Source organism: Corvus cornix, chromosome 22, assembly GCF_000738735.6.
Source record: "Corvus cornix cornix isolate S_Up_H32 chromosome 22, ASM73873v5, whole genome shotgun sequence".
Taxonomy (NCBI): Eukaryota; Metazoa; Chordata; class Aves; order Passeriformes; family Corvidae; genus Corvus; species Corvus cornix.
Genome location: NC_046351.1, coordinates 4272263 through 4292309, shown reverse-complemented (window position 1 = coordinate 4292309; position 20047 = coordinate 4272263). Strand labels below are relative to the sequence as shown.

The 20047-nt window shown below is 49.1% G+C and overlaps 1 protein-coding gene across 1 annotated transcript in view; it reads right to left on the bottom strand.

Moving 5' to 3' along the window:
* ANTXR1 (ANTXR cell adhesion molecule 1) overlaps positions 1 to 20047 on the bottom strand; it is a 78153-nt gene that overhangs the window by 36988 nt on the left and 21118 nt on the right. The window contains 5 exon segments of the mRNA XM_039564287.1: positions 1959 to 2054; positions 10333 to 10411; positions 10682 to 10751; positions 17095 to 17193; positions 19097 to 19157. Coding sequence (XP_039420221.1) covers positions 1959 to 2054; positions 10333 to 10411; positions 10682 to 10751; positions 17095 to 17193; positions 19097 to 19157 — 405 coding nt within the window.

The window sequence follows — 20047 nt, the reverse complement described above, 5'->3', positions numbered from 1 at the left end:
TCCTCTGCCAAACACACCGGATGCCCTCCCGGAGAGGTGGAAGGGATTTCATACAGGCTTCTTGGAATAAAATCTTTCCAACAACTACAGGGAAGTGTTTGACTACATTGGAAAAATATCAGCGAGATAGTCCCCACTCACAGACCTTGCTAGGAGGGAACGTGGGAGGTAAAGGAGGAGAGCGAGGAAAAGCTTTTATCTACAACAAATGTTTTAAGTAGAGAATTTAAATCTGGAAAATATTAAGCTTATAAAGTTTTATGTGGACCAGAGACTCCCTCTCTCTGCTGCACCCACCTTGCTTATCTGGACTGTTTTTCACACTCAGGGCTGTTACATGACCACTGTCCTCACATGATTCCACTGCAGCAGAGCCACAGAACCCTCACAATGACAGCTCCATATCCCCTCCACACCCTGCTGCTTTTATTTGTGCCTTTTTCTCATCAGCTTCATCTTTCTGCTCTAACAGCACCTTACACCAGCAGCATCACTGAGAGCATTTTCCCTCTGTCCCCTCAATTCTCCCCCAGATGCCAGTGCCAACATCCCCACAGGGCACATCTCCACTGACTTCCATGCAGATGCGCCAACAAAAAGTTGGCCCAGCTCCTCTGGGAACGTGTCATCTAGTTCAGACAAATAACTCTGAGCAACCTACCACGCTGCTAATCCTTTGGCCAATTTTAGAACCAATTTTTTTTTTTATTGTTCTGAAAGTCCAAATAAATATTTTTTCCTTTTTGGTTTTCATCTTGGTACAGAGGTGCCAAACTACTGTGAAGAGAAGCATTTTATCCCCATTTTCAGCCAGGAACAGAAATAGACAACTAAGATTTTTCCTGCAAGATTTCCATCCTTGTTCTGGATAATACATCTCAGCACAGGGACTCATCCTCCAGCAAGTGGCTCCTGCAGTGTGTGGCTCCAAAGCTCTGCATTGTTGGTTTGGTACAACATGGTGCGAATTTACAACACTGGGTCTGTGATTTAAAATCAGGAATAATGATGGTGACCCAGAAACTGGAGCCGGTTTGGGCAGCCTTAAAAGCAGCTTCTGAAACGTTGCACGCAGCCAGTCACCAAACCCAGGCTCCAATTCTGCTGACATTTGTGCGTCCCTAATTCTTGTTCTATATTTGCAGCACGAACAAGGTCCAAAACAAGAGCAGAGCTTCACTGCATTGTGTGTTCCACAGTGATGAGCCCTTGCCCGGATCCTCACTGGGAAAGGCAGTGCCAGGGCTCAGCAGGGATGCTCGGGGTGTGACAGGTCTGTGCAGACAAACAGCAGAGTCACGTGAGATGAAAGCTCCTCTCGAGTCCTGTGATTTCCTTCTTGCCTCCTTTGACCTCTTCCTTCTCCCCTGTTTTCTCCTCATTTCCCTCTGCTCTTTTAAAGCATTAACTCTGTGATTGTGCTTTTGAACTTTTGTGAAAGGGCCTGGAGGAAAGACAATGCTCAGTGAAGCACTGTCACTGGGATGTTTCAAAGTGCTTTTCAGACGTGATCCAGGAAACAAAGTTCATCTTGCAAAAATTTGCACACCTAGAAATGTCTTTTCCTTGCACCTGAGGCAGAACCAGGACTCCAGTGTGGGTTGATGAGCCCTGCCTTTCTACAGGAGCCCTCCAGCATGGGCATGCTGACACTGGGGTTAGAAAATCCAGAACAGGCATGGCAAGGAACACATTTCTGCAAACTATTTCCATTTTGTGACCAAAACACAAGACTTAAAGGCTCCTGACAAGGTTTGGATGTTGGCAACATTGCTGTTCCACGGGTCTAATCCCAGGCTGGGCAGATGAAACAGAAGCCCAAAGCAGAGGCAGCAGCGGCAGAAATGCTGCCCTGTTCTGGGATCAATCCTGTGGAAAACTCTGCCTCCCTCCCCCTCATTTCTTGCTTTCAGGCAGCACTGAAATGCTGCTTTGTGCTGATGATTTCTGTCACTTACCACAGTGCAGCAGAGGGGCCAGAACCACCAGAGCAGAGCCAAGGCCAGCAGGAGGAAGAGGATCAACAAGGCGATGGCCAGGATGGTCCCGTCGGACTGGAGGAGAAGCACAGAGAGCGTGTGACACCTGTGACACAGAACTGTCCTCACACAGATCCTCCCCTGTGCGCCCTGCCCCCAGCTGTGTCACAAAGGCCCTTCTCCATTTATTGCCACATTAATGATAATGATCAATTAGGTCACACTCCATTTAATTTTCAGACAAGATGCAGCTTTCCTCTCCTTACACATGCAGATGTAGCACCTGCCCTCCCCCACACCTCACTGCAGAGAGGCCGAGACCTCTCATTCACTTCACAGGTTTTCCATCAGTTTTCTGACCCTCACAGTTACATAAAACACAGATTAAAATTAATATAACATTCCTCAGACTATTTAAGTGAAGACTTAGAAAAAGATTTTAAGGAGAGCTCACAGCAGTGTCATGGAATCATAGAGTGGTTTGGGTTGGAAGGGACCTTAAAGCCCATCCAGTGCCACCCCTGCCATGGGCAGGGACACCTTCCACTGTCCCAGGTTGCTCCAAGCCCATCCAACCTGGCCTTGGACACTTCCAGGGGTGAGGCAGCCACAATATTGGCTATGTTTCACTGCAGTTCAAGCAACTTCTTTGCAGCTCTTTCCCTCCTGCAGCACAAACTTGACAGCGACGTTGGTGTTACAGCTGACTCCAGACAGAAAACTTGCAGTGAGATCTCCAGGGCACCATGACCCAGGTCCTCCTCCTCCTCTCAGCTGTGCTGACTCAGAGCAGCTCTGCCATGAGCTTTCCAAGAGATCTAAACATCCGTCACAAGGACACACAGGGAGTATCCCCATCATTAACTCCAGAAGATCCCCTCCTCTCTGGCTGGAACACTTCTCCCAGTTAAAACACGTTTGCAATTCTCCAGTATTGATCAGCACTGCAAACTGCTGCACAAGCCAGCTCAATTCAGCTGTCAAGCCCCAAATGTGCATCACTTCTTGCTGCTCAGATTTAACCCAAACCAGATGTCCCTGTCTCCCTGAGGTGTGCCAGCCTCCCTGTACCACTCCTCCCCGGGACTGTGCTATTCCCAGACCAGCAAGGCCTGACCTAAGGCTCTTTGAGAGGTTCTTGCTGCAAGAGCCAGACATTTAAACCCCCCCACCCAATGTCAAGGCCACGGTGCCAGACTGAGGACACGTCCAGGACAGACTGACCCGAGGGGTGCAAGAAATGGGTGCCTGCTTAAATCACTGCAACCCAAGGGCCAGATGACCTCCCATCATTCCAGAACGGGAGAGTCATGGAAGAACGACCAGGTTGAGAGCATTTTCCAAACTCTCTGCTGGTGCAGAAAGAATTTCTGGAGAACTTGGATCAAGACAACCTGATCTTTGACACTTGGAAGCAAGAGAAGGCAATCCACACAGGAGAAGAATTCACCCAAGGCATGTCTGGAAATGGAACTTGGACCCCAACACACACAAAAAAAGCTCTGTTGAGAAGACAGAGCTGTACATTTGGGGCTGTTGCTCCAGACAAACAGCAAAAAGGCACATCCATCATCTGCAAAATGCAACCTGCTGGCATTCAAAGCTTCATAAAATGTGATCTCAGCTCTTTATTGCCACGAAACTAGAAGAAATCAGGCTTTCTATGTCTAATCGTTATCTGCCCCCTCAGCCCCACATTAAAACAAATATTTGCTCATTAAGAGTATTCTAAAATCAATTTGCAAAAATGCAAAACAAATTAAAGTGGCTTTTAAACTGTTTCCTGGGGACTTTTTGGTTTGTTTTTAAAAATATAATTTGTTTTTACTTTCCTTTCCCCCAAGAACAACCTGTAAAGACCAATTTTTGATACCCCAACACATCTGTTCCTCTGCAATGCAGCTGGTCTGGCCAGCTGGGGTTTTGCAGCAAACCAGTCCAGAAGACTGGGCAGGGTTGGAGGTGCCAGATCTTCCCAGTCTCACTCAGAATTGAGCTGTCACTCTGTGTAATGTCTATAGTTTTATACAGCCAGAACTGGGCTGAGATAGAAGCTGCCACTCAGCCAAGCTGAATGATAAACAGGAACAAAAATCTGCCTGCTCAAGTGTTTGCAAAAGTTCCACTGGCACTTGGAGATCTCTCTCCCAGTCTTATATAGCTGGTGAAAGAGGGCTGAAACATTTCAAATGTCTGTTCTCATTCTATTTTTTTAAATCAAAATTTGGAAGAACAATGCAAACGCTCATGGAAACACTGAACCATGGAATAATGCAATGAGCGTGTTTAATACTTATTGAATACAGGCTGGCAATTCAGACCAGGAAAACAACTTTCATTTTAAAAAGGGAATTTTTACAGCCAACTAGAAGCTGTTTCATAAGAAAAGATCAATGGAGAAAAGCCTGGCTAGCCCCTGAATACACACAGTTATCTGTGATGGGTGCTACTGTCACAGGGATTCACCTTACACAGGTAAATGTGGGGCTGGGACCCACAGTGAGATCAACAACCTAAAACTCCACAGCTCCTGACCAGCTGACAAAAAGCCAGACAGCAAAGGTAATCTCAGAGCTTGTGCCAAATTCCTGTAAAACTTTGGCACTCTGCTTCCTGAGAACTGTTGGAGACCTGGACAATACCTGGACTTGTTCTTTTGAAACACCTTATCTTACCAAGAAACAGTAAGAGAAAAAACCAGTGGGCTCTTTCCATGGCCTCTCAAGGTGCTCCACATCTGAAGTGCTAAAACTCTCCCACACAGGCTCTGAAACAAATAAGCTGTGGGGAAAGAGAGGCAGCTGTGCCTTGAAGACTCCTTTGCCCTGCCAGAGTCCAGCAAGGCCAAGAAAAGGTGGCAAGTATTGCTGGCAGTGGGAGTACAGTGGAAAAGAACCCCTGGAAGATGTTGTACAATAGAGAAAAAGCAGGAGATCTGGAGCAGGACACGTAAGAGCCATTTTGTCATACATAGGGGGGTGTACAGATACACAGAGAGAGAATCTCAGAATCACAGAGTGCTTTGGGTTGGGAGGGACCTTAAAGCTCACCCAGTGCCACGGGCAGGGACACCTTCCCCCAGAGCAGGCTGCTCCAACCCCATCCAGCCTCCCCTCCGCTGCGGAGCTGTCAGGGACCTGAGAAGCCAGGCTGGGACTGGGGGAATTCCCTGGCCAGGAGACACCAGCCTGGCCTTCCTCTTGGATTGCAGGTTCTCCTCGAGAAAGGAGGGAAGGGATGGCAAAGTCTGATCCAGAAACTGCCCTGGGGTGTTTCCTGCCAACCACTGACCCACCAACCCTGGGGTACGTCCCACAAGGGAACGGCTCCCTGGAGGCACACACGGATCCCGGGAAGAGCCGACCCCAAGGCTCAGTATGAACGAGGTGCACATTCCTTTAGCAGCCAGGGCAGAGGGATGGCCCCTCCATGGCTGGGCCACGGAGGAAATGACTCCTCCTCAGCATTCATTCTTTTTGCTGCTCCCTGCTGAGGTTGCTGCTCAAGACCAGGCTCCCAAAATTCTGCCCCGGGAAGTGTGGATACAATCATGAGGCAAGACAAAGCTAAGGCAGAATCTGTGGTACGAAGGCCCCTCTTTCATCTTACGCATCCTCGATGCTTCTAACACAGAAACAAAAATAAATCCATTCATAGAAAAACATAAATCAGTCCACTGGAATTTCAATGGAACTATGGCATAATCCTGAGGGTTTTCCAAAAAATGCTGCTACACAGCAGACGGGCATTTTTGGTTGCATTTGGGTTTGTTTTGTTTTTTTAATCTTATTTTTAAGATTTTATTTCCTAGTTTCTCGCTTTACTGTGCTGGCCTTTGCTGCACACAGCAACAGAAACCAATGTCTACCATTTATCACATACAGGAATTTTTTTAATATAACAGAAACAATGTGGCCTAATTTCTAAAAGGAAATGAAAACTCACTGCTCTGCAGGGTCAGCCTCTGGTCCGTGTCTGTGGAGCTGCTTGAGCAGGAGCCAAGCTCAGCAGGGGATGTGAGCACAAAGCACCTGCTTGAGGTCACCCAGCAAAGGTGTTCTCAGCTCCTTTCCCCTGTTTTCTGAGCTGTGACAGGAAATGCCCCTCTGGCAATGATCTGTTTCCCTCCTCTCCTTCCAGAGCTGAAAGGAGATGAGAGCTGCAAACACTTTTCCAGCATCCCATTATTTGCTTTACAAGCCAGTGCAAACACCAGAGCAGCCTCCCTTCCCCACAGGCTGGACAAGCCCCGAGAGAGAGACGCCTTTGTCTTGAGGAGCTCACCCTCCAAACAGAGCAGGCAAACACACGGTGGGAAGGAGGAGTGATCATTGTGCCCTCTGTTACAAGGGAAAATCTTTGGTCGGGGAAAATTCTCCAACCCTCGATTGCTGTGTTTATCCTTATGAAAATCACGGAACTTTTCCGTCAGCCCCCCGGGCTGAGCAAGGGAGGCTCCTCACAGGCAGCTCCCCACGACTCTGATGGGGTAAGAACCTGCCAGCATGACCTGGACACACACGATAGCTTTGGGATAAGTTTCCTTCTGAAACTCAGTTTAAATTGAAATCACATTTGCAACAGAAAAACATTTCAATAAAATTAAACATTTCATTTCAGCATGCTCTGTTTCAACCTCATTATTAAGTGGGGTTTCACCCTTGGAGGTGCACATGTGTGCAGAGATCCTGGACTGCATTTCCTCTTCAACCTCAGCACTGTCACAGGAGCACAGGCTGCACAGCCACAAACTATTCTGATGTTTTCAAATTAAAGCTTTTCAAAACTTCCATCCTGTCCTGCCCCCACCTCCAATTTATTGGTCTCTTCTTCCCAACCCATAGGGACATGGGTTTTGCAACATGACAACCACACTTCGGGGTGTTACAAACCAGCCCATGGAGCAATACTGGAGTGAAAAAATCTCTGCACGTTTAACTCTTTGGGTGACCTGTGGCAGCAAAAACGTTCCCTGCCTACAATACTTGTAGCATTTAAGAGCAATTTCTTGTAGAGGCAAACCCCAAATCTCATGCCCTGGAGCTCCCAGCAAGCAATACCTCAGTTAATAACAAACACCCAGGTCAAGGGCCCAGGAAAATCTCATCAAATGGACTCTGCAGCTTCAAAAAGCCTCTACTGACACCCCAGGGAGGGCCTTTGGCTGCCTGCAGACCCAGGGGCACTGATCACTGGCACAGCCCTAATTGTGCCCCCCAGAACAAAGTCAGCTTGAAAACCCCCACGCTGAATTACATTGCACTGACACCCAATTACACTTCCTTTGAATTAAAAGCAAAAAACAACAAACCCAACAAAAACAAGCCTGCAGGGAAAGGTCATTGGTTTTTACTACCAGGCTGCAGTTCTTGCTTGATTTTCTAATTTAAAGGTTAAATCCATCCACTATTGATTAACACAAGGGCGCAAATTCCTTCAGCCTTTCAAACTGCCCCCGGGAGAAAGCCGGGACACCCAGCTGTAGTGAGGCTGTGCCAGTCCCCACCCTCCTTTTGGCAGCTGCAAAACCTCTCCAGGTTAAGAGATCGAAGTTTTAGCTGACTCTGATGGCTCCTACACCCTTTCAGCTGGAACTGTCAGACCAGAGGGGCTGTTTCTATCCCAAATTGTGAGTCTGTCCCCCACCTGACACCTCAGCCAACATCCCAAGCCATTTATTGACCTGGTGACATTCCCTGCTCCCAGCCAAGAGCTGCCCAGGAAGAGCTGGGTTATGCTGTCCCGGCAGTTTTCACCTCCCTTCCAGTTTTGGGTCTGAGAGATACCAGTGCAAGAGGTCATGAGTGGTTTTTCCTCTTCTGGGAGCATTTTAGAAAATGAACAAAGGCTTATTTCAATTCCCATCCTGGCTTTCCTCCGAGATGCTCTTTCTGCACTGCAGAACTTGGCCCTGACTTCCTGCCCCCAAACATGGCCTTGGCAATTCTTTCCTCTCTTGTACATTCCCTTTCCTGACCTTGCCTGTTGTGCAGTGCCTGGGCACACCTGCACATTCACAACACAGCATTTAACAATTTCTCTCTCTTCCAGTTCTCCAAACTCCTCACACAGCACAACAGGAGTAATTCCTTTTCTAAGAGCTCCCCAATTCCACCAGCACCACTTGCTAATTCTTCCAACAGGGAGTCAAAGACCAACTGACTTTTCTGACTGTTCATTTTTGGGCTTTTCTTGCCAGGAAAGGAGCTGTCTTCTTCAGCTATGCTCTTAATTGAATTTTTGCTTCCCTGGATTAACTCCAGAGAGTCCTTGAAAATGGACAGTTGATAGAAAATGACAGCTACTGCTTACAGGGAAAATGGGATTTGTACAGATTATTTACACGTTGCATAGGAAGGCTTTGTTGTGGAGCTGCATCAGAATATGAATGGCAGAGCTTTTCAGGCCATGGAGCTGCTGGCTTTATTCCTTCTCCCACTGAACACCCATTCCTGGGGAGCAGATGGGGTTGGGGTTCAGGGCATTGGCACCAAGGTGAGCGTGGCACTGCTGCCATAGGGGAAGATTTTGGAGAGGGCATTCCAGACCTCTCTCCAAACCTGACCATTCCAGAAACACAGCACAGAGGGGAGCCCAAAGTGCTGATTGCTGGTTTGCACACAGGGAAGATAACCTTTGCTGTTTCCCTGTGTGTTACCATCATTTCATTTCCCAGCTCTCACTCTCCCACCCGAGCTGCAGATGGTCCCAACAGACCCAATTCCCTGATCTGAAGTCAGTTAAACAATTTGGTGCACATTTTGAACAGGGGTATTTCCAGGACTGCAGCCCTTGTAACCTTAACTAAAGAGAGCATTGTAGTCTCAGTAAACAGTTTTACCTTTAAAAAGGATTTGAAAACATAAAACACTGCTACAAAGACAAAATGTGTGTTTGCCCAGGAGGAATGTCCTCGATTAGTGAAGCCTGAGATAGAATTTGCAAAGCAGCCACTGAATGTCTCTGCATCCAGCTTTAGATGCAGGATCTGGGTTTGAGTTCTGGCTGCTCAGCTGCACTGCAAATCCAGGTTCCCAGTCTGGAGGCATTGGAGTTACGGGCAGTGCCATGGAGCACAGGCATTTTCAAAAGCGTCCTTACAGCTATTAAACAACAGAAGACCAACAGGTATTTCATCTCCTATAACCCACAAATAATAATTCTATCCCTGGGAGAAAGCATATGAGGAAGGAATAATTTTTCTCTAAGAATTGTTTCCCAGGTCCTGCCTCACATGAGTAAAACACAGCAAACCCCTATGTGCTGACAACAGGCAAATACATTTTTGCCAGTGATCAATGAACTAGAACTGAAACTTGACTAATAAAATAAATTCCCTTCTTTTAAGGCATAAGGAAACCTTTGTCAGTTTTGGAATACAACCTCTCATGTAATCTCTGAAAACTCTCTCCATACAATCTTGTCCTTGTTGAACAAGGATCGAGTTCAAGTGACACAAAAGCCTTTTCTCAGCTGGTGCCTCAGCCTTTGTGGGCCACAGAACCCTTCTGGTAACTGATGTTGTACATCTTGGCCTCTCCCTTATTCTGCACAGAAACCCAGTGGCCTTTGCTGCACAGGGACAAAAGCAGGCTGGGGACACATTTTTAAGTATTTCTGGCAACACTGCTCTGGCTTCCCAAAAATTGCTTTAGGTCAGTTCACAGGAAAATTAAAGCAGGGCCTCACCCATGGCCTGTACAGTGACAGGTCTGCCCACAGATGAATAAAGCCGAACACACTGAAGCATGAAGGACTGCTGGGAATTCCAAAGGAATTCCAAATGAATTCCTTCACTACCCCCTGCAGCATGACTCATTTCATGCCCTGTTCCCAACAGCCAGGACTCAGCAGAAGCAGCATCTTCAGCATTACTGGGAGTTACAAATTTCATCATCCCGGTTCCAGCAGAGCCTGGGTGCAGCAATTCCCCGCTGACAACAGCGGCTGCAGCCACAAACCACCCACTCCAGGGGAGAACCCAGCACATTTTTGGCTCCCTGCTGGTTTCCATGCAGAGGGATCAGGCCAGGTAAGGAAGGCAGCAGAGCTGCTCCTTGTTCCCTGTGCCAGGCAGGCACAGACACCTCCAGGGCACTGCCAGCGCAGATCTGGTCCCTGTCCCACCACAGACACAGCCTGAGGCGTTTACTGAAGGCTGAAGAGCTTGGCCACATCGCGGCACACAAGACACACTAAATGTCACATTGTCACACCTTCAAACTCACCTTAGAGGGGGGAACACATCCTTCACACCAGGCTTACCCAACCTGGCAGCCCTACTACCGACATAACACACGCCTGCTGCTGAGTCCCACCACCCCACAGAAGCATTTTAGGAGTCAAAACTTACACAGTGCGTGCTGGAGATGATGACAGAGCTGGAGATGAAGCTCAGACCATCGTTCATACTGACTTGAAGAGCTGCTTCCCTGAAAAAATCCAAGAAACAAGTCAGGGCAGCTCATCCACAGCCCTCAGTCTGATACCATCCCGGGCCCTGGGCTGCTGGTGCTCAGAAAAGCCTCTTGTGCAGATAATTCCCACTGGTGGTGCCCTGGCCCCTGTGCTCCAGTGCACAACTGCCAGTGATCATGAGGGAATGTCAGCCTGGGACCCCAACAGGAACAGCAGAGCACAGGGAGGTGACCCAGGCCCATCTCCCCACAGGCAGAGTGAATATTGGGGTAGGAAAAACGTACATGCCAACTTCTCTCAGCACAGGTGCTGGGCACAGCAGGTAGGTGTCCTCCACCACAAAAGGCTTCTCATCTGGAAAAGAGAAAGAGTGGGATTACTGCCAAATCAGTACTACAGGCCTTAGAGAGCAAGTTTAAATAATTGGTTTTCCTCACTCTTGATACATAAAGAAGATGGGGGATAAAGAGCTGCCTCACATGTCTGAGCCACAGCACAGCTGAAGGTGTGGAGCTTTTTGGGAGGACAGAGTACAGGATCACTCTGTGCAGGAGCCCAGCTGGAGCTGCAACAGGTTATATAAAAGTGGAGATACCCAAGTAAAGAAACGGTACATTATGGAAAATTTTGCATTTCAAGGCAGAAACATCTCCCCTGGGCCACTGAGATGAGTTTACTCACATGGGTGGTGGGAAATGATGCTCAGGGCACCAGCAGCAGAGCACTCCTGATCCTGCTCTGTTCTCAGCTCTCACGAGCAGGGTCTCACAGCTCATTTTGCTGCATTTATGAGTCATAAAGAGGTACTGACTACAAGAATCTATCCCATCATGCAGGAGCAGGACTCACAAAGCCAAGCATCCCTTCCCAGACATTCCTAGAAGAGGTTTCTGCTGGGTACAGTTTTAGAAAGCAGTAGTATTGCTCTGGTAATTCCTGTCACACATTAGAGCCCCTGTCTCATACCAGTGTATTTCTTTGCTTTGGAAGCAATATAAAAGGATATTTCCTCATGCAGGCTAGGAACTGTTTATTTTTTACACTCCATTAAAAAAAGGGGAAAAAAAAAAAGAAAAAAAGAAATGGCAATGAAAAGTTGTAACCTTCCCTGAAGTTCTCCTTGCAGCACATCCAGGCCCTCAGTTTTGCAATGGAGCTACCAAACCAAGGAGCATTTCCCACTCTGCACAAGGCAGATGTGCAGTGGTGGCACATCTGGTCCCACAGTGCTGTTCTCACCCTGATTTATGACTGTATCATTAACTCCCATGAATTTATGACATTGTCTCAGCGCACACATGCCAAGAAAATGAAGATCAGTGTCTTGTTTTCTCCTTTGCTAGCTCTGGCAGCCAAGGCCAAAGGCTTCTCCGTGCCAGCATTCACTGAAACAAAAGCTGCTTCATCTTGCAGGGCCTTTCCCTTAGTTCTCATTAGGTTTTTGTTTCTCTTTCTGTCCCTTCCCATTCCCAACTCCCATCAGTCCATGCCTCTCTAGAAAGTTTATCAGCCCGGAGTGCCCCGGGGGAGCTCCTGGCTGGCCAGGCTGGCTGCAGGCAGAGATTAGTTTGTTTGGAGAATGTTTGTGTTTCACCGCAAAAATGAGTGACTGTTTCCCTCTGCTCTAAACAAAAGAGGATCCATTTGGTTTGCATAACTCTGGCCCATCTGACTCCTTCCTGGAAAACTGACACAGGGAAAGCAAACAGAACAACATTTCTCATCTGCTCTCGCACCGGAGCTGGGGATGGAGCTGGGGATGGAGCTGGGGATGGAGCTGTGCTGGGCTGCTGCAGGACAGAGCTGCTGTGTCCCAGTGCTGCGGGAGGTGCGCTGAACGCTCCCCAGCTCCAGAGCTGCCAGAGCCTGGGATCTGTGGTTTGGACCGCTGACAGCGGTGGTGGAAGGGCTGGGGAGGGAGGGTGGAGCGCTCGGCTTACTGCTGAGTTTGCTGCCCTGGACGTCATTTCAGTCCCTGCTCGGGGCTGGCCAGGGAATGGGGCGGGAATCACTTTGCCTCCTTGGACAGTTTTACAGAAGGGATGCCCTTGATCCCCTCCCAGGCACCGACCACGGGCAGGGCTTGGACACCTCCAGGAAACAGCTCAATGCCTCACTTCTGAGTTGGCATTCCACCACAGTAACGGGCACAACTTCCTCCTACTTGTGCATCCCTCCTTCAAGCAAAATAAGGTCATGCTGTACAAACCCCCCAGACAACCCAAACTGGCCAGTCCTGAGGCCTGAGCCGTTCAGAGCAGGAAGGGATGAGGGTCAAACCTCCCACAAAAACACATCTGGATGCCATTTCAACCAGGTACCTGATACTGCTCAGACTCCTGCCATTCTATACCCAGAGTTCCTACACCTGAACAGCTAAATGGAGCCTGGAAAATCTATTATTCCCAGCAACAGTGAATAATTTCTTATGCCATTAGCAGGGTGTAACCTTCTGGCAAGTCAGGACTTGGAATATTTCCCAACCATAATAATAAAAGCTTCAATATATGCAGGATGCTTTAACACAAAAGAGCAAACTTAAAAAAAAAAAGAGAGATTACAAGAACCCAAGGAAGGTGACAGATAGCAGCACTTTCTTGTAGCCATATAACCATGCCAGAATTAACAGCCTTCCCTCTGGTTAATGGTTCATCCCATTGCTCATCCCACTGGTGCACTGAAATCAGACTGCAAGGATCCATTACAGGAGGGTTTAGGAGAGCCCAACATTCCAAACTGCCACTGCAACACTGCAGTGCTGATTGCAGGGCTCGCAGGGTCAGCAGTATTTTGGTCCAGAAAAGGCTGCAAAAGCTGTTTGCCAAACTTCCCATATATCACACACTAACAGTTTCATTCTGCTCTCCCTGTACTTACGATTTGCATTCAGCTGAAGTACATCTCAGAGATGCTTTGCCCTGGTCTGCTATTCCTGCAGGAGGGGAGACTCCAGTCCAGCCTGGCTGGTGTGGAGGCTGCTGCTCTAAGAGGGCTCTGCACCTCATCCCACCTGAGATGGCAGCTTCCAGTCATCCTGAGCACTTCCATTGTCCCTTTGTCGCCTCAGATGAGCCAAAACACCTCCCAATTCTCTGCCCCACCTACCAAAGCTGGGTCTCTGTTCCCCCTGTCTGACTCCCCCTCTCATGCCACTCTTGTGACAACTCTGCAAGCAAAGTTTGTGTTTCAAACCCACTTTGTGGGAGACGGGAATGCAGGAAGACACTGGAACTCTCTCTGAGCTACAGAAACTGCCTACAAGAAAGACCCATAAATAAAAAATGTTTTGTTAATGCTGTAATGAAAACCACATTGAGATCAGCTGTAATTGCTCTGCTTTGTGCAGGGACTCACGAGCCCTGAGTGCCAAAGCCTTCCAGAGCAGGGTGAGGGGATAGGGAACAGATAAGCACAGAGCAGTGATATCACATTCTCAGCAGCCTCTGGATGGAGGGCAGGGATTTGCTCTGAGGGGTTCATGTGCTGAGCAAACTGTTCAAGGGGGCTACAAGGGAAGCTGGCAGAGCACCCCAGTGTTGATCTGCTCACGTGCTGCACCATCACAGGGTCCCTCGGGCAGGAGCCCTGGGCCAGCACGGCCCCAGCCCCAGGGCTGTCCCCATCAGCTCTTCACTGGTGCCACACAGAGCACTGGGGGAGCCCGGCAGAGCTCCCACCCTGCACATGGGGGCTGCTCCTCCCTCAGCACAAATCCCCACTGCAGGGAACGCTGCTGGAGGCAAAGGCACAGAAGTCTGGGTTAAAAGTTCTGACACTGCAATTTGTTGGAGGCCGGGGCAGCATTTGAGGGAAGCACAACCATTTCTTCCTTCGTGTTCTTTGACAAGCAGTGACTTCAGCCACCCTTCAAAAGCAGAGGCCAAGCTCCCCTTGGTGCATGTTCTCACCTCAGAAAGATTGGAGGCACGGATTGTGTCCCTCACAAAGGTCACACCCCCCAGGACACCTGAGGGAGTTGGTACAGAGAGGGACATTCTCTAATAGCAGAGTGGGAGGAGAAAAGCTGCTGTTAGAAAATAAAAAGATTCAGAGGTGGGTTGCAGTGACAGGATCAGGCAGGGAAATCAGGGGTTAGAGAGTGGAACTGCAAAGCAAAACATTCCTGTGCTACGAGTGACAAAGCCGCAAGAAAGTGAAGAGGATATCACAAGAAAAGTGCTGTGCTGCCGGGAGAAATGAGAGATGGGGAAATGGAGCAATCTGCTAGGCTTTAAAAACAGAAGACAATTTTTAGGAGATATTTGTTGGGCAGTCTGGGGATCCAGTCCCCATCATCCCACTCTCTGCTGATACCTGGCACTGTCCTGCTCCCAGTGTCTTTGAATAAGAAATCCAGGCCAGTTTGTGCAAAGGAGGGGGTTTGGCCAAGCATCCAGAGCATTCACTGAGTGCAGCAGATCCAGCCCCAGCTCTGCTGTGGTGCCTGCTCCTTCACCAACCTTTCATCTCCATTCAGCTGTGAATTGCTTAGGACAGAGCTCAGCCTCTCCGCCCAGAGCTATCTTTGCTGGCTCCTGCACAATCTGGGCAGACACAGACATTTTAGCACCACAGAGCAGCCATAAGTCACTGCACTGGATAATTACTTTTAACTCTGTGCAGGCTGAACCCAGTTCTCCCAGGTCCTGCTGCTGGCAGGAACACCCTGCTGCTGAACATGCATCTCATTACAGCTCTGCTCAGCCAAATATTCCTCATGGTTTCTACAGATGTTCCTTTTTTTTTTTTATCCCATAACTATGAACATTATGAGTCGATGCTCTCTTCACCTGCCACTTTTCCCTGCCAATAATCCCAATAAAACCCCATTAGCTCATGCCTTTAACCTCAGCACGTCCCAGCTACATCTCATCTGGGATAATTTAGGGTTTCAGGAACTGTTGGCTTAGTGTTATCTTTTAAAAATACCTCCCTCCCTGATACAATCAGAGGCAGAGAGGTTTCAAGCAAACAAAGGCAGCTGAGCTATCCAACTTCCATGAGGTTTCCATAAAATCCTGGTTCAGTTCTCTCAGGGCTGTTTGAGTTGGGAGCAGCAGGCAGGGGCTGCAGCTCTGGGATCTCCCACAGAGCAACTCAAACCCAACAGAGCTGTGCCAGTTCCCACCTGGAGAGACCTGGCTTTGGGAACTGCTGAGCTCCCTCAGTCAGGGAGGAGCTGAACCCAGAATTTGGGTTTGTGTCCTTTTCCTGCCACGTCACAGCTTCAAACAACCCCAGGCTGTGCAGAACAGCCGGAGAGGGCTTGGTGAAGTGCCAGGGGAGTGAGCTCACTCTTCACCTCTGCATCCATTCAGGACACCATGAACACACCAGGTCAGAGGGCAGGAAATGTATTTGCCCTTTATCCTTATTTTCCACAGCCATTCTGTGGACACAGGAAGGCAGCTTCAAATTCAGAAAGCCCAGGGGCTGCATTAAGATAAGCTGATCTTTCCTGAAAGCTACGATGAGACTGTGATGACAGACACCATAAAAGATGACTGGGCTGGACCAGCACAGAGGGAGGAAGGATTCCTCCTCCTCCTCCCCCCTCAGCAGCAGGTCACAGTGTTTGGGATGAGGGCAGCCTCACCCAGGTTCCCTGTGCTGGTGTCTCCACAGACAGGACCCTGAGCAGTGGGAAGCTGGTGGGTGGCATTCCCAGCTCCGTGAAAGCCTTCCAGGAATGAGTGCCCTGCTCCACAGCCCTCCAGCTTCTGCTCCTCACATCCTCAGCACTGACCACATCTGAATTAAGCAAATGCGAACCAGGGCCAGCCAAACTTTCTGCTCGGTGACTCAGGAGTTGGCAAGTCCAGAACCTGCCTGTTGGAGGAGGCACTGCAAGAGCACAACTGTCCCACACCTGCCCCAGGGCTCAGTGACATCCCACACGGGGCAAGCAGCCCCAGCAAACCCCCCCTGCTCCAAAGAACAAGTCACACAGATGTTCAGAACACACTGAGCCTTTAGATTTCCACTTTTTAGAGCTAATTAATGCATTTATTTTATACTGAACAGGGTCAGGACTGCCTCCAAAACAACCAGGCATTTTCTGAACAAATCCCATGTTAGGATGGATGAATTCTGCTGTCACTGCTGGTGTCAGCTGTGAGTTATGTGGTTTCCCATAAGGGTCAGAGGAAAGCAGTGGGGTCCTCAGCCCTGCCAGCTCAGTGGCTCCCAGTGCACGTCACAAACAGACCAGACTCTCAGGGGACCATTTGCTTCTCTTACCTCAGTTCTTCTGCCGGGGGAACTGCAGAGGGAACTTTCCAAGCTCCCCCAGCAGCACAGCAGTGCCTGAGCCGCTGCTGCAGCACAGCCTCCACCAGCAGGGAGTGTAGAGCTGCACGAGCAGCCCCACTGAGCACCCCAAAACACAGCTGAGGGGAGAAACACCCCTGATCCCCCTGCTCACAGCCCAGCAGGACACTGAGGGATGCTCTTTGCAGCAAGGTTCTTGCCTTCTGCATTTTCATCCCCCTAAGCTCCTCTGCTCACACGCTGGCCGTCAGTCACAGCACACAGTGCCACCAGCTATTTGCCTCTTAAAAAATAATCCCTTCTGCATGCTGCAAATTAAAAGCTCCTCATCCCGTAATTATTGCTTTCACAACCAACGTATCTGAAGATCCAAATACCTGCCAGTGCAGAGTCAGAAAAGAAAACAAAGCAAATCCAAGGAGCTTACTGAGGGTGACCGTGTCGTTGATCCTGAAGCTGCAGAGAACCCGGTCAACGTTGCGGGCGTGGCGAAAGCCATTTCCCCTCACCACAACCTGGAAGGACTCTGCAAAAACAGGCACTGGGTTATTATTGATGCAGAGCCAGGCAGGGAATGGCCACTTAGCCAAGGCACATCTCACAGGTTTTCAACTGCTAAAATTGGCAGTTTAACAATTTAGGTTAAAAATTGTTAAAAATGCAACTTCCACACTCTCCCTACCCAATTTCAACTTGAGTTTTTAGAAGCAGGAAACAATTCACCGCAGACACACTTTGACTGGCCTGCAGTGGAAACATGAAGCTTCAAGGACACTGAGTTTTCCCCTCTCCAAGTGTCCATTTTAAATGGCAGAAAGTTTTGGGTGAAGAAAGGCAGAAATATCGTTCCATGGAAAGGCAAAAAAATCTTCTAGTGACATAACTGGGAGAAGTTTAGGTGTTCCTTTCCCAGGTAACTGCAAAGGAAGCAGCCCCCACAACTCCAGTAACTCTCTGGGAGAGGCACTCAGCTCATCCCCACTGGAGTTTGGCTGGGGAATGTGATTTGAACGTGAAATTGTCCAAGACAACACAGGAGCAATCTCAGTGACACCACCCCGGATTTTAAATCCCCAGGAGCAGCAGGGAACCTCGTTTTTGCAGGTTCAGATCTTTCCCCTTTGCATTTTACAGTCCCCATCTTCTCTTATCTCCCTTGAGGACCCGCACACTGTACTTGTCAAGAAAAGCAGATTTGCTCTGGAATCTGGGCTCCCTTCCAGGTCCCACTCGTTTACAGCCAAGTTGCAAATCATCCCAGCACATCCAGGGAAGCTGCTCCAGGCCCACTGAGTGCTGTGGGAGAGCACTTGGGAAGTGCACAAGAGCTCTGTTCTGGTAAATATTCAAGAGAAATCACAGAATTCTCAAGCTCTGGGGGATGCGAGCTCAAGAACAAAGAACAGAGTATCAGTGATACCACGGGGAGCCTGGCTCTGCTTGGGGCTGGACTGAGCAGCCCAGTGCCCCCTGCACAGCCAAATCATCCAAAACCTGCCATTTCAGAACTATGTCACGGCTGAAATTCGTCCCTGCAGTGTCCTGGACACGTCAGCAGTGCAAGAGTGGCCTCAGGAGCCCCCAGGTTTGCTCCTTGCAAACAAAAAGAAAAGAAAAAACTGCCACCATTGCTCAAGGATGTGCAGAGAAACATGAAAACATGAGGTGTCACAGCCGGACCTGCAAACATCGATTTTAAGGACACCAATGCACATAATTCGTGCAGCCAATGGCACTTTCTCACTGGTCTCAAAGCTCTAAGTGATTAAATTACTGCAGTCCAAGAGCAAGGGACTATTTGCCCGAGCTTGGAGACGAGGCCCTGAACTGAGGATCCAAATAACTGCTGGCATTTTCCAAGGATCGCTCCTCTTGTGAAGTCTTGGCCAAATTCTGATGCAAACAGTTTTGATAAACCCCTCTGCATTTCCTCTCAGCTGCTCTGCTGGGCACAGCTGTTCCTATCCCTGTCTTCCCATTAAGGCACAATGAATGGCAGAGATAAGATCAAAGCATTTAGGAAGTGTTAGAGATGGTTATAAATGATGATGATAAGTCATCTTCTGGCCCATGACATTCTATAAGCATCATTGTTTATCACTTGAGTAAGTATGTAAATCTACTTTTAAGTGCAGTGCATCTACTTCGTGTCTGCCCCAGCCCGAGTAAGACAGACTGGTTTGGCAGAAGAATATTTAAGAAAAACTTCAGAATTCAGGCCTTTTCTGTAAGAAAATCCCATTTGATCACTTGGCAGAAGTGGGACATGTGCACACTACCCTAAGGTGAAAAAGAAATTCATCCCCCCCAAAAAAGGTGAAGTATATAGCCCCAGGTAATTAGCGAATTTTGCACTCTCCAGCAATTAGAGATGAACTGAAAATTGTATTTTAGGCAACATGAAGAACCGTGGCCTCATTCATACTTACCCCCTGCACAGATACTGGAAGGCTCTGCTGCCAGGATTTCTATACAGGACTTCTTCAAAATCTAAAAGAGATAAAATGTCGTGAAGTGCCTCAGCCTTGTTTCCACAGAAACAGAGACGTGAGAGATGAGGGAGCGCACTGTTGGGAGCATTTAACCCATCAGAGCCCTCTGCATTCGTGGCACAGTTACGGCTCTCAGCTTTCCACTCCCAACCACCCAGCCGGGCGTCCCTGCCCTCCCTGAGCTGCGGCTGGGTTGGAAGGGGAGGGATGCCAGGCTCTGCCGTGTCCCAGGGCACAGAGGGGCTCTGCACCCCTGGCCCGCAGCCCTGCAGCGCAGGGGAGGCAGCAGCGCTGCCCTCTCTTTGCAGCCACACCTCCCTCTCCAGAGTTATTCTGGACCCAAAACTCCAAATAAAACATCACGAGTTTCAGCTAAACTGTTTAGCTTTGCACTAAACCAGCCCAGAAATGCCTACAGAGCCACTTCTCAGCTCTCTCCCGAGGGGCTACAACTTCTGTTTTTAACCTGATTTACGCGAGCTCCCCCGAGGGCATCCCCAGAGCTGCTCTGTGACTTCAGACCAGACAATTCTCCATTTAACCCAGGCTTAAAGGAGGCAGCGCGTCCCTGGGAGGGCTGTCCCCGGCTTTAAGCCCTTTGTGTGCAGGGATTCACACAAACCCTTCGGCCTGAGGCTCTGCCGAGCGCTCGCAGGGCTGGGCTCTGTCCCCGCGGCGCTGAAGCTCCTCAGGCTGTTCTCTGCATGCAGCAGCTCCAGCTCCTCAGTGCGCAGCCAGAGCTGTGCCAGTGCCCGTGACCCCGGGACAGCAGCTCCGAGAGCCCCTGCACGAGGCAACACCGATCAAAATTCAGGTCAGCTCCGAGAGGCAAGTAAATGTCAGCCAAGCATCATTTGATGACTCAAATCCAACATGAAAACTATTTTC